The 23,673-nt window shown below is 48.9% G+C and overlaps 1 protein-coding gene across 1 annotated transcript; it reads left to right on the top strand.

Moving 5' to 3' along the window:
- Positions 1-290: 290 nt before the first annotated feature.
- On the top strand, positions 291-21,737 carry LOC310883736 (uncharacterized protein; the record flags this gene model as incomplete). The annotated part of the gene is made up of 11 exons (XM_083804550.1): positions 291-307; positions 893-1,037; positions 1,679-1,829; positions 4,508-4,614; positions 4,708-4,852; positions 8,045-8,118; positions 8,216-12,099; positions 15,471-15,621; positions 19,700-19,780; positions 20,375-20,607; positions 21,530-21,737. The coding sequence occupies 7 exons, from the start codon at positions 291-293 to the stop codon at positions 8,279-8,281; spliced, it is 705 nt and encodes a 234-aa protein (XP_083660676.1). The 3' UTR covers positions 8,282-12,099; positions 15,471-15,621; positions 19,700-19,780; positions 20,375-20,607; positions 21,530-21,737.
- Positions 21,738-23,673: the final 1,936 nt, after the last annotated feature.

The following is a 23,673-nucleotide window of genomic DNA, read 5'->3' as shown; positions in this document are numbered from 1 at the left end:
TTAGAAACATTTGGGAGAAACTAACTTCGTGGTTACCTGAACAGAATTGGCTCAAACCACTATTTGTTGGTATTGTAAAAATAATGGCGTTGTACGCCTACCATCCCCCGTGACATCCGAAGAAGACTATTGCGCCTTAACGTTGGAGAAACTCAAGAGCGCGGTACGTGAAGAGGTGCAAAAACAACAGTAGGAGTAAGGAAAGGAGAGGAGGGAACTGTGAGAAACTAAGTTGTGTTTTTGCAGTAGAGAACTAATTTTCTGTATTCCAAGGTAGTTGTGCAGTCATAATGAGGAGAAACGCTACGTGGGTAAGCGGACAGTAGGCGGCCTCACTGTTCTGAAATAAGGCAGAAGCTTGAGGAAAAACAGGCTGAGCAGCATGGGAACGGTAAAACAAAGATCACAGGTTCCTGAAACATAAGAAAGGGGAAAAAAAAAAAGGAAGTAAGAAGGGAGCAATTAAAGGGTTGAAAAAGAAGTAAAATTGTACATACATGGTATAGAGGAGCGTCGAGCAGCTTGTGAACCTGCAGTACTCGGCCAATGAGGACACAGGGGAGGGGATCAGGCGTCGGGGAATAGGGAATAAAAGTTGATGCTGTGCTTACTGCAATGCGCTCCTGATCGGCAGGACGCCCGCCACTGCAACCGCGAATAAAATAGCCTCAGAGAAGATCGTGTGTCAAGAAAATTATTTGAGACGTTTCTCGCAGATATACTTGACGAGGGAGGACCAAGAACACCCGCGCCTTCTTTAAAAAAAATAAATAAATAAATAAATAAAAGGCAGCACAGGAGCAGCCTGAGGGTCGCCTTCCCACAGGGAAGCGGCGCCGTGATTGGCTGGACCGTGAGGGCGGAAGTGGCGTCACGGCTAGCCTTAACTCAGGGCGGAAACGCTCCGTGATTGGCTCGGAGGAACGCAGGGCGGAGGTGCCGTGCAGGGCTTGCCGGCGCTATGGGCGGAAGCTGTCGGGCCGGGCCGCGCTGGGCTCAGCTCGGGCCGGGCCGCCGAGGCGCGGTGCCGCAACGAGGTTGGTGGTCGGTGCCTCCCCGGGCCGGGCCGGGCCGGGCCGGGAGGGGACGAGGCGGCGGGCGGTTGGGGCGCCACGCGGTCGGCGGCTTCTGCGGAAACGGCCCTTGTGCGGGGCGGGGGCGGCGCCGCGCCGGAGCGGAGCGGAGCGGACCGGGCGTGCGGCGGGGTCTGCACTGCGCGGGGCTTCGGAGGGCTGGGGGAGAGGGGGGCGAAGCGGCGCGGGGGGGGGGGGGGGGGGGGGGGGGGGGGGGGCGGGCACAGAGAGTGCGGCGGGGGGGGGCGGTTGTGTGCGCTTGGCCGACTCCCCTCTGCGTCGGATGGACTGCTCCGTCCCGCGGCATGCTGGGAGCTGTAGTTCTGTGGTGCGCGGCCGGTCTTTCCCCGAGCCGGGGCCGGGGCCGGGGCCGGGCCGTGCGCGCCGGGAGGCGCAGGTTGCCGCTGGCTGCGAGCGCGGCTGCCGGCGGTGAGGCGAGCGAGAGCCTTCGGGGGCGCTTCCCCGGAGCGTCGGGCCGGGAGGGGTGGGGGCTGCGGCGGCCGGGCGCGGGTCCTCGCTGCGCTCGATCGTCGGGCTGCGCCTCGGAGGTTTTCCTCCCCCCGCGCGCTGACGGCCGGTTCTCTCCTTTCCCTGCGGCTCACCAGGGCAGAAGCAGCTCCCCGCCGCTGGGACCCCCGCGGGGTTTGTCGCCGAGCGAAGGTGGCGCAGCAGCTGAAGGGAGGAAAGCTGCAGCTGGCGTGCTGCAGTCGCAGGTTTCCCAGGAGAAAGAGCAGCCCGTCTGTCCCAGCTGTCCGGGTAAGTCGCAGCGACCTCCGGGTGAAATCCAGGCGTGAAGGGGATTTTGGTGGCTCTCTTACACAGCTAGTCCTACCAAAGATCGCATCGGTTACGAAAAGTAGTAGTAACCTTGTAGTTTGCGTGTTCTGTAACATCTGTAGCACAATAAACTGGCAGGTGAAGAAATGAGCGGGTACAAATACACGTGACTCCATCGCTGAGATTAAATAACGTGCAGGTTCTTCTGCGTTTTGTCTTTCAAAGCACGTTGTTTGACTCGATGATCCTCGGTGGTCCCTTTCAACTCAGGATATTCTATGATTCTGTTGTTGCCGAGCGCCTGAGCTTTTTGCTCACATTACTGAGGAAAGGAATGGCTGTGCTTCTTCCCCACCCCCCTCTCTTTTTCTTTTTTTTTCCTCTCCTCTTCTCCCTCGATGACGGGGACTCAAAATGTTTTTCTCAGATGTCCATGTGAAAATTTAAAAAAAAAAAAAAAAGAAGCTGATGGTGAACACTGACAGAATTGGGTGACACTTTCAAGGTAGAGGGCAAAGAACGTGGAAATTTCTAGTACGTTAGTGTTACTCTGTTAGCAAAACCGACGTACACGCCGCTTGCTGTTCCTAGTTTTTTGGTTTGGCCTGGTTTTCCTTTCAGAAGTCTCCCCGAAGGCCTTTGTGGACAAAACTTTGTCCCGCTTCAGCTTTAAGAATTATCCTAGAAATAATGAACAAGTGCTTGCAGGGCTTTCCGGAACGCTAGTTGTGGTCAGTCAAGAACGACTTGGGAGGCAATTCCTTTCGTGGAATTGCAGAGTGATCGAGAGATCAAGGCCAGCGTTGTGAAGAAATAGTGCCAGGTTATAGTCACAGGTGACTGCCTTCTGAAGGGAACAGAGGCTCCCATCTGCAGACCAGACCATCTTTACCGAGAGCTTTTCTACCAGCCTGGGGCTTGGATCAGGGACATTGCTAGCGAGCTTACGAGCTTAGTTCAAACTTCAGATTATTCCCTACTCCTGCTCTTTCACGTGGGTACCAACAAAGTTGCAGCAAGAAGTCTGTGTTCAATCAAAATAAATTTCAGGGCCCTGGGAAGATAGCTAAAGGATTCAGAAGCACAGGTTATCGTCTAGCATTTTGGGATATATTAAACACAGCGTAGCCAGCTGGTCAAAAGAGGTGATTCTCCCACTGTATTTAGTGTTGGCGAAGCCTCTCCTTCAATATTGTGTGCGATTCTGGGCTCTACAATATAAAAAGAACGTTAAGATCCCTGAAAGCGTACAGAGGAGGGCAACAAAGCCGGTAAAAGGATTGGAAGGCACGCCCTGTGTGGACGCTACGGTACTTCTGCTAGCTCCTCGGAATTGTATATAGTCACGAGTAACACTCCTGATTCTAAATACATAGTCTTTCCCTGCATATAAGCCGAACGCTATTCTACAATCGTTTGCTCCTTCTGGCAGTGGATTCTGTCTTTCAGTGATTTATGGGTACTTTACATGTCCTGGATATTGCTTTCCAGATACCTGGAGCTTGCTAGCTTTTCTGTCTCCCAGACGTGTGGCTGGTAGCGGTCTAGTCTTGTGAGCTGTGCTGCCGTGAAGTCTGTCACCTGTTGATGCTGAAGGTACTTTTCTAGAAAGAGGAAGGTGGTAGGTACAGTTTCACACCAGGACATCAACAAAATCACGTACTCTTTTTATCATCTCCAGACGTGTTTCCTTCGGTGGCTTCTGGACTTTGGTCCATATTGTAGGCCCCGAGAAGGAAGGAGGTTGGCTTTTCATAACCACAGTTTCTTCCAGCTGTTTCAGATGGATTTCATGGTTGATTCTAGTTGAAATGACTGCCTCAGGAAAAAAAAATAACAAAAATGATAGTCCAAACAACTTAAAAAAAATAAAAATAAAAACCAAACGAAAACACCGCTCCCATTTCCTCACAGCTTATTCATTTGCTGTGGTATCTTCTTTATGGAAAGAAGTGTCCTTTCCTTCCCAAGCTGTAAAGGAAGAGTTCAGGTACTCTTCACTTGTGCGCTTTAATCTGTGACGTGTTTGTTCGCATAGAACTTCTGGGAAGTTTGGCGGTAGAGTTTAGGGTTTACATGTTAGGTAAACAGAAGTATCGCTCAACTCAGAACATAGTTAAATAAAAGTACAATATTTATTTAAAATGAATAAGTGTGCGTCTATAGTCTTGTGTCCTTTCTTTGCAGAACTCAATAGTTAGCCTTTATACATATTTCTAAGTTGCCCGGTTTATCAGTGTACAACACAGCATTCGGGAATATCATCTGAGATTTTAGGTGAAGAGGACTGTCCTTTGTTCAGTTGTGCACTCTTGTGTGTCAGCCCTGATTCTGAACCGTATAAAAGCTGGAAACTTCTTTCCGGTTTTCTCTCTAACCTCACTGAAGTGTGGGTACTTCCCAGCCTACGTGATACTATTCAGCATGTGGATATTCTGTTTCCTCACACTAGCTACAATTCCGGTGAAGTTACGCATCTTGAGCCTGCATGTTAGTGTTTCATCCTTTCAGTTCCACAAAAGGAGGGTTCAGTGGAAGTTTTGAATCCTGTAGAGTGGAATACAGGTTTTTAGCCTCAAAGGCTTTAGTTCTTTTTCCCTGGTGAGCTTTGGAACAGAAGATATGTAACATTAACAGTTTTTTATTATTCATTTCAGGACTCTTTGACAGCCCTCCAGGATCCGATGATGCAAAGCTCACTGACATATCCTACCCAGGAGACCAACAATCTGTGACATTTGGAACCAAATCCCAGGTGGGAAACGTAAGCGATCAAAGTGGAGCAAGAATTCGTGTTGAGCATGGGGATTCAAATAACAAGTGCATTTTCGGGAACTGGCTCTATCCTTCATCGCAGGTGAAAGCAGCTCTGCGGGCCCTCCAAGGAGGCACCTCTGCAGTGATTGCAAGTGGAACCCACCCAAAGATCTCGGGTCATGTCATCACAGATGTTGTGGAAGGGAAGAAAGTTGGAACTTTTTTTTCAGAGGTAAAACCTGCAGGTGAGTACGGAAGCAACATGTACATTGGGAGCTGTAGAGATTTCCTGGAAGTTTAGGGTCGAAATTTGGCTAGGCCTGCCTGTTCAAGAAATGGGAAACTACGCTCTGCTTGACAAACGGCTTTTGAAAGGTAATTTTTAACGTTGGAATAGAACATCTTGAATCCTCTGCTCAGGTTCCTTCCAGCTGATGACTTGCTGCATCAGACTTGCATTCAAAGAACTAGGTAGAATTTGTATTGCTTTTAGTCTTAGACGTTATCATCTATTATTGAAGATTTCAGGGTGAAAGCGTGCATATAGAATGTACGGCTGAACTAAGATAGTGTGTAGTTTGGGTTTTTGTCGTAAGTTCTTTTAATGACTCGGTCTTTTGTTACCGTATGTAGGAATGTTTTCCTGCCTCTGTGTTGCTGTGACAATGTAACAAGGGCCGCAGAAAGTCAGACCAAAGATCAGTGATCTTAGCAGAATGGAACGAGTATAGAGCGATACTTGTGACTTGCACTTTAAGACAAGCCAATGCCTTTGAGTATAAAAACGCTTAATGTGTTTCTTGTAAAAATCGGCCATATCCTTTGAACCCATGTAAACACTTAGCATCCGTGGGTCACAGCAGTCACGAGCCTTAACTAGGTATTGTGCGTAAACTCTGGAGCTAGCACTATGTGGAGAACTGCTTCCTTTATTTTGTGTGTGTTTGTGGGCAGGAGGAGCGTTGAAGTTTGCTTCCTGCTAGCTTTTGATGCCCCCGCCTTCTGTATGGAAAGAGAACATGGGTGATCGATCTCTGTTCAACTTCTATGATATGAGACATCGTCTTTTCCCTCATCGTCTCTTTGTCACATGAAAAAGGTTTTTTCTTAGTCCTTTTCTACAGAAACTGTTCCAAAAGTTTGGCGATCCCTGTTTCTCTTGGCTGAAACTGTTTTTATTCTACTGTGACCTTTTTAAGATAGGCAAAAATAAAATTCTGTGTAGCATCCAAGATGCAAATGAACCCTCAGTTTATGAGATAGCAAGGCTAACTTTGAGTTTTGATTAGACTGGTGATGTTTCTTGTTGCCTTTCCTAGGCCTTTTCCAAAAGCTTAAACGTGTAAGTTGCTCTTCGACGCTGATGAGCATTGAGGTGATGTTTTCATAGGATTATGTGCAGTACCAAGGCCCGATTTCCCCTTTTGCCTCTGCATTTCTTCACGTTTATCTGCTTTGAATTGTACTTGCTATTTGGTTGCATAGCGGCTGCAAAGGAATCACAGGCTGGTTGAGGTCGGAAGGACCTACAGAGGTCACCTAGTCCAACACCCCTGCTCAAGCACAGCCACCCAGATCTGGTTTTCCAGGACCACGTCCAAACAGGTTTTGAAACCTCACAAAGACTGTGACTCCACGACCTCCCTGGGCAGCCTACGCTAGTGCTCAGTCACCCTCACAGCGAAAAAGTATTTACTGATGTTCAGGAAACCACAGGAGGGGAACATCCTATGTTTCGGCCTGTGTCTGTTGCCTCCTTTTTTGTTCCTTGGGTACCAGTTAGAAAAGTCTGGCTTTGTCTTCCTTCCACCCTCCCTTCGTGTATTTACAGACATCGATGAGATCCCCTCCAAGCCTCCTCTTCTCCAGGCCGAACGGTCCCAGCTCTCCCAGCCTGTCCTCATAGGAAAGGTGCTTCAGTCCCTTACCGTCCTCGTGGCCCTCCGTTGGACTCTTTGCAGTGTGTCCAGGTCTCTCTTGTACTGGGAGGCCCAGGCCCAGCACTCCAGGTGCGGCCTCACCGTTCCTGAGCAGAGGGGGAGGATCGCCTTTCTTGACCTGCTGGCAATACTTTGCCTAATGCCACCCAGGATACCCTCAGCTGCTTTTGCAGCAAAGGCACATTGCTGTTTCGTGTTCAAGTTGGCGTCCACCAGGAAACTTAGCTCCTTTTCCGAGAAGTTCCTTTCTGGGAAAAAGTGCGATATCAGCGCTTTTCACTTTGTCCTACTGCAATAAATTTGTATCAGCTATAAAGCTTTTCATCTTGTAACCCCACGTCTCAGACAATTACAAATATGGTGAACAGCAAAAGTAAAGGTGAAATCTTACTGCGACCCTTCCTCTACCATGGAACGTGGTTACTCCCATTCTTTCTTTTGTCTTCTGTCTTCCAAAACACACTTTAAATATTCAGGTAACTTTTTAAAATGAACTCTTATCTCCTCGCGTGTGTCACTCTTTTTCAAAGAACACGAAAATACGCTCTACTTTATAAAGTATGACCTCGCTTTAAAAAGCTGTTTTAACACTCCTTAATTAAGTCTTCTTAATCAAGTGTCCGCTAGTTCTTTTCTTAACTCCTGTTATTTTCCTTAACGTGGGAATTCCTGCTCTGGCAATTTCTGTAGGACGCTTCTGAAATAGAAGTCCGGGCCTATTAGTCACATTTCAAGTCATCTGTCCTACAGACAATTTCAAGAGAGTTAAAAATGAAAACGTAGCTTATCCGTGAGCTACTTGAGAACTCCTTAGTGCAATGCTGCGTGAGCCTTTTGACTTGTTACTTCTGCTTCTGTTTCAAAACTTGTTCTGTATCGTTTCAGTTTGAGACAGGTTCTTTGATATCCATGCCACGAAGAAAACCTTTCTTCTGTAAGAACCCTTCAGTGTGCACAGGGAGAGGCGTGGAGAGAGCAGCTATTCTGCAAGCTGTTACTCAGGCCGCTTTTGGCTTCCAGTGCTGTTTGTACATTCCCGTGTTGTTTTGCAATCTTTTCTCTTTTCGTTAGTTGTCTAACTAAACTTTTTCAAAGGATGCCTCCCTGTTTTCAGTTTTCTCCTACGCCCTGAGATTTAGCCGTCCTTCTATTCTTTTGCTCTTTGTCAAGTCTTTTTGATACAAGCTGTGTGCAGCTTTGATACAAGCTTGTTTGTCCCCTATGACCTGGATGATCTTGCTGAATCTCCGTGACACCTTGAAAAGGGCTGTGCTCGGGGACCGTGGCAGCATTTTGGTATCTGATACAGATTTTCCTGTTCTGGCATACAGTGAATTTCTTTGATATGTCTATTAGGACCGTACCTGTTTTCCTGCTTTGAGTAAGGAGTTGGAAGATGAAAGGTTAGCGTTCCTTTCCTCCCACATGGGCTGTAACCTTTGTCTGCATGTCTTGTGGTTGTGTTTTGTTTGTTTGTTTGTTTGTTTGTTTTGGCAGGCCCTCCAGCAGAGCAGCAGGGTGAAAGGTCTCGAGCTGGTGGCAGGACCCTGGCAGCTCTGCAGCCTGAGCAGGTGAGAGAACAGTATGTGCTCACTCTTTAAGGTTGGGAACACGTGGCAAGTCTTAAAATACAGGTTTATAACACAAATGGGTCCTGGAAAAAATCAGCTGGCTCCAAGCATTCAGGGAGTCAAGACAGTGAGAAGATGTGTCAGCAGAAATGAGCTGAAGTGAGCCAGATGTCAAACACCATGGACTTCATATAAGGATGCAGTTCAGAAGCTTTTCTCTTTCGGAGAGCGGAGATTATTTATCGTCTTGCTGACTTATTACCTGATCACAGAGAAGAAATTCTCTTGGCAAACGAGAAGGACTTAGAAGAAGCTGAAAATAAAGGTAATATTATGGGTCCTTTCATGGTACTCCTGTTGTCATGAGCTTTTCTGGGCCTCAAAGGAAATGAGCAGAACTAGAATATTCTGTCACCTGCAATTGGATATTATGGCTGTCACAGGTTAGTGAGCCCAGGACTTTGAGAGCTTGTCAGTGGAAACAGCTGCAGCTTCCATAATTACATGAGAGATGTCTTCATCAGAGAAGACAGAGAGGCCTTTGAAAACAGCAACCCACGGCATTGTTTAAAAAAAAATAAAAATCTAAATAAATAAATAAATAGCGTTTTCTTTTGCCAAAGGAGGCTCGCTTTAGAAATTGAATATAGCAAGTATCTGCCCTGTTATCGTCATGTATGAAATAGCATGAGTATCTCCTGGGCTGGTTAACGTAATGTTTGGCCCCTGTGGGGAAGGTTGTTACTTAAAAATGATGCTTTCCAGAACGAACCATATTACCTTCTGACCGAGGAAAGTACAGTTCAGGCAGCATAGACTAAATCTGTTCTTTTGTGTTCGAGTGGTGCATCGAGAAGCTGGTCTTGGGTTAGAAAATGTGTGAAACTGGCACGTCACAAACTGTAATGCAGAGAGATCTTTGATAACAAAAGCGTATTTCTGTTGGTGAGTTACTGGAAGGCTGCAAGAAGTCTTGCCTCAAAAGACTCTTCTGAAATGAATTCTGTTGCCATCCCAATTTTTTTTCTCTACGGGCACATTCTTGGGACTTGCTTCTGCAATGTCGAGAGTTATGCAGGGTTGGTTTTTGATACCCAGCGTAGAGAAGGAGTTAGCTTACATTCAGGTGCTGCGGTTTCTGCACGTGTCTTATAACGTAGGTTCCCTGCTTAACTTGCAATTTATGAGGTTCCTACCAATGAGCACTTTCCTGTCCATGCCGAACGCAGCTGAGTTGCAGGCTACCATTAAACATCAAATGTTTAATATAGATTGTTAATAACAAATCGCAACTGTTAAGAATATATGCTAAAAAAAATAAGCACAGAAAGTAGAAGCTCTAGGCTGTGAGTGGTCTGTCCCATACTGATACTGCATGTTTGCACCGAGGCAGAATGATTGCTTTCACTCACTTGTGGAGCGATGAGTCTAGGCTCTCACTGCTAGTATTTTTAGCAAGACGGATTGAGCATTTCTCTAACATATGAGCAAGTGTTTGAGGAGCAAGTGATGGGTCTGGGCACTTAGAAAGAGACTGCCAAAGGGCAGCTTCCTATTTTATAACTGAATTTTGTGAGCGTTGGTCCTCGTTTCATACTGAAGGGGAGTATGCTCTAGTGAAGGGAGTATGTTCACGTGAAAGGAAAAGGCACTAGTCTCCCTCGTCTGCCATTATTACTTCCTTGCTGCTAGCTCTGTTCTTCATAGAAAGCCAGTATGTTTCCTCGTCACATTCTAGTCTGCCTTCCTAGACTTCAGCCTTTGCCTCCTGGGTCTCTTGCCTTGCATAGACAATCTCTCCCCTTCTCCTCTTCTTCATCTCATTTGTAAACCTTTTATCAGGCTGATTCTTACTGGCTTCCCACCCCCACCCCCCGACCTTTTTCTATTTTTTCCTTTTTTCTATTTTTTTTTTTTACAGACTTAGGATGGCTTGTCTTGTTAGTTACTTTTCTTCCTGCCAGCCCCCAGCCTCAAGTTCTCCAATGCGACTTCAGAGGATCATCTTTGATACCTCCGCATCTGAATAATACGGTTTCTGTCCCATGCTGTAGCTGACGGCAGGACGGACTCTGAGTGCAGAGGAGAGGTTGCTTCCTCCGTAGTTTCCTATTGCGTCTCATACTGGTTTGGGTAAGCAATTTCAGAGGAAATTTGACTTCTCCGCGGAGCAGTGTGTGCCTGACAGCTAGCTGGATACAGCACACACGGCATTGAGTCCGTGCTCCGAGTGCGGTCCTGAGTTGCAGTAAAGGTAAAACAATTGCAGACTGACAGTTTAGCTTCTAAGGAGCATATACAAATAGCACGTTTGCCTCTGATGCTTAAAAGGCGAGGTTCCGAGATCGTATTTCACGGACTGCTTCCTATAGATTTCAAGAAATGCAATCGTTCTGAAGCACAGCCGCGCTTTAAGGGAACAAACTGCCTTGAGACCCATTACGTGGGAGGGAACCGGGGGCGGAAGTGACGTCAGGGCGTGCCCTCACGGAGGGCCAAAACGGCTCCGTGATTGGCTGGACCGTGAGGGCGGATGCGGTGTCCGAGCGAGCCGTCAGTGAGGGCAGAAGCGCTCCATGATTGGCTGGGAACCCAGGGGGGAAGTGGCGTCACGGCTAGCCTTCCCTCAGGGCGGAAACGCTCCGTGATTGGCTCGGAGGAACCCAGGGCGGAGGTGCCGTGCAGGGCTTGCCGGCACTGTGGGCGGCAGCGGCCGGGTCGGGGCGCCGAGGCGCGCTGCCGCAACGAAGTTGGTGGTCGGTGCCGCCCCGGGCACGGAGTAGGGCGCACCCCGAGCACAGGGCGCGTGCCAGCTTTACGGGAGCAGGTTATGTAGCGGGGCTACATAACACATAACAGCTTCAGCTGTCGGGGGAGGGGAAGGCGACGGGGTCTGGCCGCGATGCCGGGGCAGCGGGAGCCTCTCCGGCTGCCGAGCTTCAACCTGCCGCACAGCTCAGCTCAGCGCCGCGCAGCCGTTTCCTCGCTGCCTCAGTCCCCCCCCTCCGGGAAAGGCGAGAGAATAGGGGGTGGGGTGGGGTGGGTAAAGCGTGCGGGTTGAGATAAAGACAGGTTAATAGGACCGCAAATTAAGAGAAAGTAACGACACCAACGTGTACGCACACGCAAAGCTACCGCCGCACGCCGCAATTCCTCGCCGCACGCGTGTCCGGTTGCCCGGCCGGTTCCTGAGCAGCAGCCGCCCCCCCGGCCGTCCTTCCCGGTTCCGGACACCCCTTCGCGGCCAGCTCGGGTCGCCGTCCCGGTCGCGCCGGCTCCCGGAGCAGACAAAGCGTCTCCCCTCCGGCTCGAGCGCGCTCAGCGCTCGCAGCCCCTCCTCGTGCGGCGGCTCCGCTCCCCCGGTCGCCGCGCCGGGCCGAGCCCCGCGGCCCCGTGCCTCGCTCCGGAGGCGTCCGCAGGCGCTGAACGGAGGGTCGGAGGACCCCCGCCGGCGGCAGCCTTCTGCCGGGCCTTCCTTGCCGGCGAGAGCCCCCCGGCCCGGCCCGGCCCGGCCGGCCGCGCGCAGATCCCGCGGCGCTGCTCGGTGCCGCCGGGGCGGGCGGCTCGGGGCCCCGGCCAATGAGGCGGCGGCGCGGCTCCGGGGAGATGGGCGGGGCATGCAAATCACGCCGGAGGGGAGGGGAGGGAGGGCGGGCGAAGGGGCGGGGCGAACGCTCAGAGGAGGCCGAGCTGCGCCAATCAGCGCGGAGCGGAGGTCGGGCGCAGGGGCTCGGTGGGCGGGGCAGGCGGCCGGCGAGCCGCGGGGAGGGAGAGGCGGTGCCGGGGGCGGGGCATGCAAATTACGCGCGGGGCCGAGCGAATCGGGCGCGCGGGGGCCCGACCGGGCCTCTGGGAGGCCCCGGCGACGCGGCGGCGGGGCGCTCGGGGGTCGCGGCTGCGACCGGAGCGCCCGAGAGTGGGCGAGAGCGGCGGGTTGAGCCCCGGGAGGGCGAGGACGAGCGGTGGAGCAGCGGCCGTGAGGTGGGGGTGGTGGGCGCGGGATGGGGTGTGTGTGTGGGGGGAAGGATGAGCGTTCGTTTGGTGCACCTTAATGCCCAGCGCTAGTGGCTTGGAGGGTGGCGCTGTAAGTGGAGCGTTGCAAGGGCTGACAGCTTGTGCCAGTGAATTGGCAGAGTAATTAGGAACCGGTTGTTGCTTCGCGGCATGCTCGGAGTGTTGGTTTGGTAAATGGAAAAGGATTCTGGCGTGCTTATCTGCATCCTTGATCGTAGTAGCAGGAGTTTTGACGACCCTTGGTTGTTGCATTATCCCCTGTGTAAAAGGACTAGTACAGCGGTTCACTGAAACTGCACTATCGAAAGAAATGACCGTGGAGCCACCACCTTACTCCCGTAAGGTGATGATATTAGAGGGGATGGAAAGCAAAGAAGGTGAAGAAGAGGAAGAGATCTACCAAATTACACCGCAGAGAAAAGTTTTGCAAAAATCAACAATTTATAAAGAAGAAAAGGGGGGAATTGTGGGAATAAAAATGTTGTTTTTGCAGAGTTACGTTGTTTAGAGGGAAGGAATGCAGTGTTGAGGCTCGCAGTGATAAGAAAGCTTAACGGACAACCTTGTAAAATGCAGACAACCGGACTCCTCAGAGCAGCTAGATGAAAATCACGGCGTCAAGTCAGATCAGTGAAGAAACATTACCACTTCAAACAGTAAAAAAGTCAAAAGAGATTTGAAATTGAACAGGCCGGCAACTGAAGGCCACGTAGTGTCTGTGAAGCGTCAGATAGGTTGTGAACCCGGAATACCCAGTCAATGGGGAAACAGGGGAGGGTCCCGGTCGTCGAGAAAGAAAGTACATAAACCGTACTGTGTGACTAGTAGGCGCGCTCCTGCTTGTGGGACGCGTGCCATTGCGATCGCGAATAAATTACTGCTTCACTGAGACCCTCGCCTGAGCCTAAGCTACTGGCTACGGAGTGTTTCTCACACTCCCTGCGCGTAATCCTGGCTACAATATACCGCGTTATCAAAGGTGCCTTTTAAACAACATTGATAGAAACTCAGGGGGCGATAGTACTGACCCTGGGTGTGGAACTATCCACGCAGGGAATAATCCACACTGCACCAAATATGGTAGCCACAGGAACGCCAATATACATAGCGCACGCCAGATGCAACGTGAGAATCCTGCAACTGGATGGCCTGTCCCAAACGGCGAGAGGTGGTACTGGCTACGTGGCAATAAAGCCAGGAAGGTGTTGCCCCTGGGATGGAAGGGAGCTTGCACCCTGGAGGCAATAATTCCAAACGTAACTATTATTGAAGACCCACAAAGCCAAAGGCCCCTTGAGACCACACGCAGGATTAAGCGGACTCCAGACAATTCTCTAGTAAAATTCTCTAGTATTTCACAGCTTTGCAAGGTGGTTTTTACCTTGGTTAGGGGTGGGTGAATTAGAAAAAGCGATTGTAAATATCTCCGCTATAACTGAAGAACTAGAAAATAAGTTTGATAAGTTTGCAAAAATAGGACTGTAGAATCGAATAGTATTCGATTCATTAATAACCTCATAAGGAGGAGCGTGCACTGTAATTAATGCTAGTTGCTGTATAGATGTAGATCAAATGGGACGGATTTGACTGATATTTGGGGGGAAAAAAGTATACTGGGGGGGCGTGGGGAGGAAAGATCCTACATAGAGTAGCTCAAGATGACAGTTCCTGGGCATTTAGAAACATTTGGGAGAAACTAACTTCGTGGTTACCTGAACAGAATTGGCTCAAACCACTATTTGTTGGTATTGTAAAAATAATGGCGTTGTACGCCTACCATCCCCCGTGACATCCGAAGAAGACTATTGCGCCTTAACGTTGGAGAAACTCAAGAGCGCGGTACGTGAAGAGGTGCAAAAACAACAGTAGGAGTAAGGAAAGGAGAGGAGGGAACTGTGAGAAACTAAGTTGTGTTTTTGCAGTAGAGAACTAATTTTCTGTATTCCGAGGTAGCTGTGCAGTCATAATGAGGAGAAACGCTACGTGGGTAAGCGGACAGTAGGCGGCCTCACTGTTCTGAAATAAGGCAGAAGCTTGAGGAAAAACAGGTTGAGCAGGCTGGGAACGGTAAAACAAAGATCACAGGTTCCTGAAACATAAGAAAGGGGAAAAAAAAAAAAAAGGAAATAAGAAGGGAGCAATTAAAGGGTTGAAAAAGAAGTAAAATTGTACATACATGGTATAGAGGAGCGTCGAGCAGCTTGTGAACCTGCAGTACTCGGCCAATGAGGACACAGGGGAGGGGATCAGGCGTCGGGGAATAGGGAATAAAAGTTGATGCTGTGCTTACTGCAATGCGCTCCTGATCGGCAGGACGCCCGCCACTGCAACCGCGAATAAAATAGCCTCAGAGAAGATCGTGTGTCAAGAAAATTATTTGAGACGTTTCTCGCAGATATACTTGACGAGGGAGGACCAAGAACACCCGCGCCTTCTTTAAAAAAAATAAATAAATAAATAAATAAAAGGCAGCACAGGAGCAGCCTGAGGGTCGCCTTCCCACAGGGAAGCGGCGCCGTGATTGGCTGGACCGTGAGGGCGGAAGTGGCGTCACGGCTAGCCTTAACTCAGGGCGGAAACGCTCCGTGATTGGCTCGGAGGAACGCAGGGCGGAGGTGCCGTGCAGGGCTTGCCGGCGCTATGGGCGGAAGCTGTCGGGCCGGGCCGCGCTGGGCTCAGCTCGGGCCGGGCCGCCGAGGCGCGGTGCCGCAACGAGGTTGGTGGTCGGTGCCTCCCCGGGCCGGGCCGGGCCGGGAGGGGACGAGGCGGCGGGCGGTTGGGGCGCCACGCGGTCGGCGGCTTCTGCGGAAACGGCCCTTGTGCGGGGCGGGGGCGGCGCCGCGCCGGAGCGGAGCGGAGCGGACCGGGCGTGCGGCGGGGTCTGCACTGCGCGGGGCTTCGGAGGGCTGGGGGAGAGGGGGGCGAAGCGGCGCGGGGGGGGGGGGGGCGGGCGGGCACAGAGAGTGCGGCGGGGGGGGGCGGTTGTGTGCGCTTGGCCGACTCCCCTCTGCGTCGGATGGACTGCTCCGTCCCGCGGCATGCTGGGAGCTGTAGTTCTGTGGTGCGCGGCCGGTCTTTCCCCGAGCCGGGGCCGGGGCCGGGGCCGGGCCGTGCGCGCCGGGAGGCGCAGGTTGCCGCTGGCTGCGAGCGCGGCTGCCGGCGGTGAGGCGAGCGAGAGCCTTCGGGGGCGCTTCCCCGGAGCGTCGGGCCGGGAGGGGTGGGGGCTGCGGCGGCCGGGCGCGGGTCCTCGCTGCGCTCGATCGTCGGGCTGCGCCTCGGAGGTTTTCCTCCCCCCGCGCGCTGACGGCCGGCTCTCTCCTTTCCCTGCGGCTCACCAGGGCAGAAGCAGCTCCCCGCCGCTGGGACCCCCGCGGGGTTTGTCGCCGAGCGAAGGTGGCGCGGCAGCTGAAGGGAGGAAAGCTGCAGCTGGCGTGCTGCAGTCGCAGGTTTCCCAGGAGAAAGAGCAGCCCGTCTGTCCCAGCTGTCCGGGTAAGTCGCAGCGACCTCCGGGTGAAATCCAGGTGTGCTCTAGTAATTTTCCTGCACCTCAGGCTCAAAGGCCTGATTGAATTTGCATAACTGCGAACGGATGAACAGATTGGAGGATTTTTTTTTTTTGGAAGGAGGCAGTCCCTAAACCGATGCAGTCTAACTGCATCTAAGATGTAGGTTGTTACTTCCATAAGCTATAAAGGAACTTTACATGTTTTTTAAATGGGGTCTCATGTGCGTGCGTTTGGCTTGTCCTGATGGCTGGTTTAGGTGATTGCTCACATGACCAAAAACTCCTTGTGCTGATGTTGGATCTGCCCGTTGGTAAAGGACCGCATGTTCAGCTTTTTTTCCTTACCGTGTCGTAGTTATTTTATTATTATTTTTTTTCTGAAAGAAAGGGCGGATTTTTCATTGGTTTCTCTGTGAGCATATCGAACCAGATTGCAGTAAATACACGTAAGCGAGTAGGCTGCAGCACGTACTGGTCAGTATCAGAGTACTACTCTGCTAGCAGAGGAGAGCCAGATGAAGATGTTCAGGGTAAGGGCTTGTTCTGCCTCAAGTTGAATGGAAAGATGCTGAAGTTGAGCATCCCGGGGAATGTTTGTAGGACTATTTTTAGACGACGAAAGTTCAAATGGCTGTCGATGAAGGGGATTTTGTTGGCTCTTTTAGACAGCTATTCCTACTGAAGATCCCGTCGGTTACAGAAGGTGGTAACCTTGCAGTTTCTACGGTCTGTAGCAAAAAAAACTGGCAGATGAATAAATGAGCAGGCACAAATACATGTGACTCTATAGCCATGTTGTGGTTTAACGTAGCTGGCAGCTAAGCACCACATAGCCGTTGGCTTGTCCTCCCCTCTCCCTCTCTGGGATGGGGGAGAGAAATGGGAAAGTGAAGCCTGTGGGTTGAGATAAAGACAGCTTATAAAAACAGGAAAATAATAATAATAATGATAATAGTGCTACTAATAATAATGTGCACAAACAAGTGATGCGCAATGCAATTGCTCACCACCTGCTGACCGATGCCCAGCCTGTCCGCAAGCAGCTGGTCCCCCCAGTCCTGCTAGCCACCCCTATATATTGTTTAGCATGACGCCAGATGGTATGGAATACCCCTTTGGCCAGTTTGGGTCAGCTGCCCTGGGTCTATCCCCTCCCAGCTCCTGCTGCACCCCCAGCCTGCCCACTGGCAGGACAGAAAGAGAAGCTGGAAAGTCCTTGGCCTGGTGTAAACACTGCTCTGCAACAATTAAAACATCAGCATGTTATCAACACTTTTCTCAGCCTAATCCAAAACATAGCACCCTACCAGCTACTAGGAGGAAAATTAACTCTATATTAGCTGAAACCAGGACAAGCTGAGGTTAAATAACCTGCAGTTTCTTCTGTTTTATCTTTCAAAGAATGTTCTTGCTGAGCGCCTGAGCTTTTTGCTCACCTTACCGAGGAAAGGAATGGCTGTGCTTCTTCCCCCCTCATCCCTATTTTTTTTCCTCTTCTCCCTCGATGACAGGGACTTGAAATGTTTTTCTCAGATGTCCATGTGAAAGTTTTAAAGAATGCTAATGGTGAACACTGACAGAATTGGGTGACTTTTTAAAGGTGGAGGGTAAAGAACGTGGAAATTCCTAGTACGTTAATGTTACTTTGTTAACAAAACTGATGTAATAGCCACTTGCTGTTTCTGTTTTTTTGGTTTGGCTTGGTTTTCCTTTCAGTAGTCTCCCGAAAGGCTTTTGTTGACAAAACTTTGGTCTGCTTCAGCTTTAAGAATTACCCTAGAAATAATGAACAAGTGCTTGCAGGGCTTTCCAGAATGCTAATTGTAGTCAGTCAAGAATGACTTGGGAGGCAATTCCTTTCACGTAATCGTAGAGTGGTTTGGGTTGGAAGGGACGCTTTAAGATAATCTAGTCCATCCCCCCTGCCTCGATCAGTGGCGTCTTGCACTAGGTCAGGTTGCTCAAAGCCCCATCCAGCCCAGCTTTGAGTACCTCCAGTAATGAGGCCTCTACAACTTCTCTGGGCAGCCTGTTTCAGTGTCTTACTACCCTCATTGAGAAGAACTTCTTCCTTTTGTTCAATCTAAATCTATCTTCCTTCAGTGTAAAACTTGTCTTGCCTTGTCGCTACAGGCCCTGGTAACAAGTCCTTGCCTGTCTCTTTTGTAAGTCCACTATACGTGTTTAAAGGTAGTAATGAGGTCTCCCCAGAGCCTTCTCTTCTCCTGGCTGAAGTGTGACACAGCCCTTCTCCTGGTGCTGGCTTGCAGGTCAGTGCCGAGCTACCGGAAGGAGGTTTTTATGTACTTTGCTACTTCCTTCAAAGGGAAGTTGAAGTACAGACAAGCTGACTGAGAACACTCCAAAGTGGTAGACGCGAGACGTTTTGTAGGACGCCAGCTCTTTTCCTCTGTGAGCGGAAGGAAAGCTTGTTCGGGCACAGGTATCTATCACAGAGTGATGCAGCTCTCGTTACCACTTCTGCTGACTCCTGAAGTGTTCCTATGCGCTGGTCTGATATCCCTGCCCATCTGTGGCAGAAGAGTTTGTCCCTCAGATTGCAGAAGCAGCATTGTGGAATTTAGGTTTTGGAATGTATTGAGATTGTACTCCTGAAATCTGATCTATTTCAAGATACTACCTATCCTTTCAAACCTTGCTTCTCTGAAATCCAAGTCGTTGTCATTACCCCAGAAATACCGAAGGGAGAAATGCTCCATTGAGCAAATTATCAGAAAGACAGAATCAATTTAGGCAAGCCTCTCTCCCGTGGAATTTGTGGATTCCTTAAACTGGCCTGGCAGGAGTATTTGAAGTAAATACTATCCAAGAAAAAATTATTCTCACGTGTCCCCTCAAGACTAGGAGATGGTTACCCAGCAAAATGCTTGCTCGAGGCACGGGCTCAACAGCTGACTAAGTAATTGGAGTGTGTGGGATAAAATACTGCAGACAGCACAGTCCACGCGTTTGGTTGTTTAATGCCACTGAGATATGCTTTTATAGCAGAAATGTGTCAGAATTAACAGTAATACAAGGAAACGATGCAAACCTGGAGGTAGGCAGTGAGCTTTGTGAGCAGGGAGTGCTGGTGTGGCCCTGTTCCTCTGACTACACCTGTGCGAATCAAGTAGGGGAAGTGAGTGTGGATGTGGTATTTCAGCCCTTTCAGGGAGCTGAACGTCACCTGAAAAGATGACGACATCCCTGCCCTGAAGGACCTGCCCACCACAGTCTGTAGCATTGTGTGCATTTGTAGATTGCTGGGCCTGAGAGTAGGGGACTATGGGATGTTGGGGCTGGGATTTGATTTGGGGATTCCCCCCAGCCCCACAAGCTTAGCTTTTAAGTTAAAGCTTGGAAATAGAAGAGGGAGTGAGGGAAGAAAAAAGCAAAGCCTTACGGAGCCTCAGCTCCATTGAGGAACGAATAACAGTCTGTCTGCTTCTGGAAGAACTTCCCACTGCTGAGGATAGATGGGGTGGACCCCAAAAACTAGATGGGATTCTGTGTGAGCTGGTGATACTGCCAGCAGGACTCCATAGCTGACGAGAGACATTATTTGTTTTGATGTCCGTCACAATGAAAAATGCTTGTTTCATCCAACCTGGGGAAGTAGTATCAAACTCACAGACAGAAACAATATTAGTAAGACTCTATTATACAGTCATTGTGAAAGTTTAGCATAGCGAAGAAACTGTGTGTATAAGGTGAAAAATGGAGTCATACCTCTGAGAAGTCCCAGTTTGTGGTCTTTAATCTTTTTTCTTGTTTTTTTTTTTGGGGGGGGGGAGGGGAGGGAAGGGGGGTAATGAGGGAGAGAGACGAACATTACCCAAAAAGGTGACAAAATCCGTGCCTAAAAAGCTCACCTGCTACAGCTTTTATAAATGATCTTTGCACTGCAAGTTTCAGTTTTCATGAAGCCAAATTGACATAAATCTGAAAATTTCCATGGGTTTAAAAGAACGCTTACTGAAATATTCTTGTCATTCACAGTAATAATGGAGTGAGTGAACTTGTTCCGCATAGTGACCTTACTTTATTGTTTTTGTATTCCAGCAAACCTGTGCAATCCCAGGAGTGTAAGTACAGTCTTGTGTAGCATTTTCATTCTGCCCCACCACTCTGATATCTAACAAGGTAATACTTTCTGGATGTTGTCTACAAATTCTTTCCTTTCTTATGTGAGAGGTAGATGCATGTATTGCCTAGTTTGTCATAGATTGTTGCTGAAGTACTGTTTTATTTGTATTTGTGAAGACAGCAGAATCAAAGATAGCAGCTCGGCGACTTCCACCGAGATGGTCATTAAGATAAAACAGTGAAGTTTCTAGCATATATTAAAAAGCCTGGAGGAGTTAGCATAGCTTGCAGGAAATTGTGCTGGAAAGAGATGATATTTGACAGCAAACATGAAAATGTTGTCTTTTTACCAAGAATGATGAGAACTGCTGCGTCCGCCCTGTGTTTGGATGGGTAAGTGGGGTGAGTGAGTTAAGAGGAGCTGAGCGTGGAGTTTGTGGCGGAATTGAGAAACGAATGAGATACTTTAACCTCTTTTCCGTGCATGTCTTTTTTTTTTAAATCCCATACTTTTGTTATTATCAAGAATTTTTAATGTAACTCTCTATTTTAACTGGTTTGGTTTTGTGGATAGCAGCTAACTATAGAAAGAACTAAGATCCTGAAGTGTCCTTGGAGCCGCTAACTCTACTTCTTTATCTCTTCCCTAAGAAGACGTCCTGGATTTAAAGACGGTGTGTATTAAATGAAGTATGAGAAGAAACAGCTTCTTCGGACACTGGCGCTCCTCTTCTTCAGCTCGTGCAGAAGGCTGACAGCCTGTCTCACTCTTGTCAGTGCTATCCCACCAGCTCCTGTAGGAGCTCAGCACCGCGTTTGGCCTGTTGCGATCTTCCCGCTCCCCTCATTTCTGTGCTGCAACGCCACCATGCACGAGAAGTCAGGTAGGATCTGAAGACCTTTGAAATTGCTAAAGAATCAAACCTCAGCTGTCAGTTTTAGCCCATTGTATTCCAGACGTTTGCTTTGCTGGATGATAGTTTCGTTTTTGATTTTGTAATACGTTCTTTGTAGAGGTTATTTTAAGCAGACAAGTAGGTAGCCTCCTTCTTTTGGTGGATTTGTGCAGGTTTTAGCTGAGCTTTGCACATCTGAGCGATTGCCCAGTGGCTGTTCTGGTCTTGACGCGTCCCTAAAACCTTTGTCCGCCTCGCCCCTCCTCTTTGTGTATTAAGATGCATGTTTGCGTAAAAATTATGTACACCGTGCATAAGCCCCCCAGTGGTTATGGGGCATTTTCAGCATTTCACAGATAAGACTCTGTGTTTACTTAATCACTTAGGCATAGTCCTGGCTTTCAGCATAGGCATAGCTAATGATTGTTATTCAAGTGGTTATGAAGTTCCCAACGTTTGTTTGTTTATATATATATATATATGTAGAGAGAGAGAGATACATACACATATGTATATGTATGTATATACATAAATGAAACTGAGTCTGTGGAGTAAAAGACTTGTCTGCTTGCTGTATATACTCACGTATCAGCAGACTCATACACAAGCTGATCCAAACTGGGTGCCAAGCTGTGCCTTTTTTGTCGCATGGAATATGCAATCTGTGCACCTCAGGTGTACCTTGTCTATTAACTATCTCTTACATCGTGCTACCCCATTAATATCAGTGGATGTACCCAGCACCACCTTGGGGCTACATAGAATGTGGAAATTTCTAGTATGTTAATGTTACTCTGTTAACAAAACTGACGTACTAGCTGCATGCTGTTTCTATTTTTTTGTTTTTCTTTTCAGTAGCCTCCCCAAAAGTTTTTGTGGACATGTTGTGTATCTTTTCTTGTTCTTCCAGGATTCACTTGGCAGGGAAGACAACCATGGAGTCCAAGGGCTGTGGACAACCATCTACCAGATGGTTGTTGAAGATGCCTTCGGTCACGTCATTTGTCCTTTTAGCTCGCCCTTTCCTTTATCTTGAGTTGAATTTTTGTGCAGCGCTATGTTTGCAGTGGTAACACTGCTGCTGAGGTGTTTTCGATTAAAAACGATCTTAACTGTAATAGTGAATTCACTGAGTGTGGCTTTGTATAACGACTTCCACGACCATAACATTTTTCTCCTTTGTCACAGATAGGAGGAAAACTCTTTAGAGAGAGATGGAGAAGGAATTAATTATACCTCTGCCTCATCCCATGAGACCAGAAGACGTGGAGTAACTGTAAGCTGCGATTCTCAGGAGACATACTAAGCATCTCTGGTTCCTTCTCGGCCTGCCCCCCTAAGGCCTTAGGGATGAGAAATCTTAGGCTTAATGTTTTTCTCTATGAAATACTGTCGTGTTAAGGGGCGTAGCTGACTAACTGTTACGGGTCTGGTCGGATTCGGGGTACTGAACTACCAGGGTCACGGATTCACCAATAACGTAGGACACCCTCGCTCTAGTTGTGTTCAATGAGAACTGTCACAGCTAGGAACAATGCAACGAAGGGCAGTTTATTACAGCAACAGGGACACAGGTTCTTTGGAATTGCCGGCGATAAATTCACTGTCCGCAAAAGCAAGCGAGCACACATGAAATACACGGGTACTCGTCCTGGCTATTAACGCATTAAAAGGCACAAAGGCTCTAGAGATTTCTGAGTTTCTACGGAGACGCCTGGTACAACCAAGCATTCAGATCTTACCCCACGACATCCCAGTGCGGGGGGAAGAGAGGCTCAGCCCGTCGACTGATCCCGGAAGTCAGAAAGGTATCCTTCGTGATGGTATCTTCCCTAACATCCCCTTTCACTTAAGCCAATTTACATTATCCACCAATCTGTTCTCTTTAGAGACCAGTGATAGGACCCGTGGGAATGGTGTCAACCTGCAGCAGGAGAGGTTCAGGCTAGACATCAGGAAGAGGTTCTTCACTGAGAGGGTTGTTGAGCACTGGAACAGTCTCCCCAGGGCGGTAGTCGCTTCACCAAGTCTGCCGGAGTTTAAGAAGCATTTGGACTGTGCACTTAGTCATATGGTCTGAATTTTTGGGTTGACCTGTGTGATGCCGGGAGTTGGGCTCGATGATCCTTGTGGATCCCTTCCAATTCGGGATATTCTATGACTCTGTGATTATCTTCTGTCCCTTTTAGGTGGAGCTTGAGTGACTCTAGTCAGGCATATCTTGGTTATGATTTGTAAAGTTTTCTTGCTTTCGTTTAAAGCTATAGGGGTCTGAGAAATTCAGAGCGTGTGCTCAGTGAGGGGCGGTCGCAGCTTGGAGGCATGGAGCTTTTGGGATGGAGGTGTGTTTTGGTATTATAGTGATGATATAATGAGCAAAAGTTCACTAGAGTACAACGTTCTGTCAAAACCATGACAGGTGGTTGGCTCAGGGTGTGAGAAACAAAGTTGTGTTTTTGCAGTAGAGAATTACTTTTCTGTATTCCAAGGTAATTGTGTAGTCATAATAAGGAGAAATGCTAAGTAGATAAGTGAAGGGAATGAGGACACAGACTCCAAAATAGTCGAGAAATGGAGACCCTTTATTGTTCCAATGCCAGATATTATATAGCTTTCTGAACCAGCTACATGCACTGCACGCAGCTAGCGTGCGTAGTTACAGACTTCTGATTAGTGCATTCCTTTTGATCATGCATAGCCCTCTATAGGCCCGTCCGAGCCTAGCAACTTCTTACTGGTTCCCACTTTCTCTTATTCTAGCCTGGTTACCACTCTATGCCTGTGAGTAACCTTCTTCTTAACCCTTAGTGCACCGCTGTATCAATCAGCTCCAGTTTATCACCGAATGGGTCACCTGTAGATAAGTGGACAGTAGAAGGCCTCACTGTTCCAAAATAAGGTAGAAGCTTGAGAAAAACAAGATGAGCAGTGTGAGAACAGTAAAACAAAGATCACAAAGTTCTCAAAACATAAGAAAGGAGAAATTAAAGGGTTGAAAAAACACAAAAATTGTACATACGTGGTATAGAGGAGCGTCGAGTAGCTTGTGAACCT

This window comes from Anser anser (genome assembly GCF_964211835.1).
Source record: "Anser anser genome assembly, chromosome: 18".
Taxonomy (NCBI): Eukaryota; Metazoa; Chordata; class Aves; order Anseriformes; family Anatidae; genus Anser; species Anser anser.
Note: the sequence above shows the minus strand (reverse complement) of the source record. Positions and strands in the feature narration are given on the sequence as shown.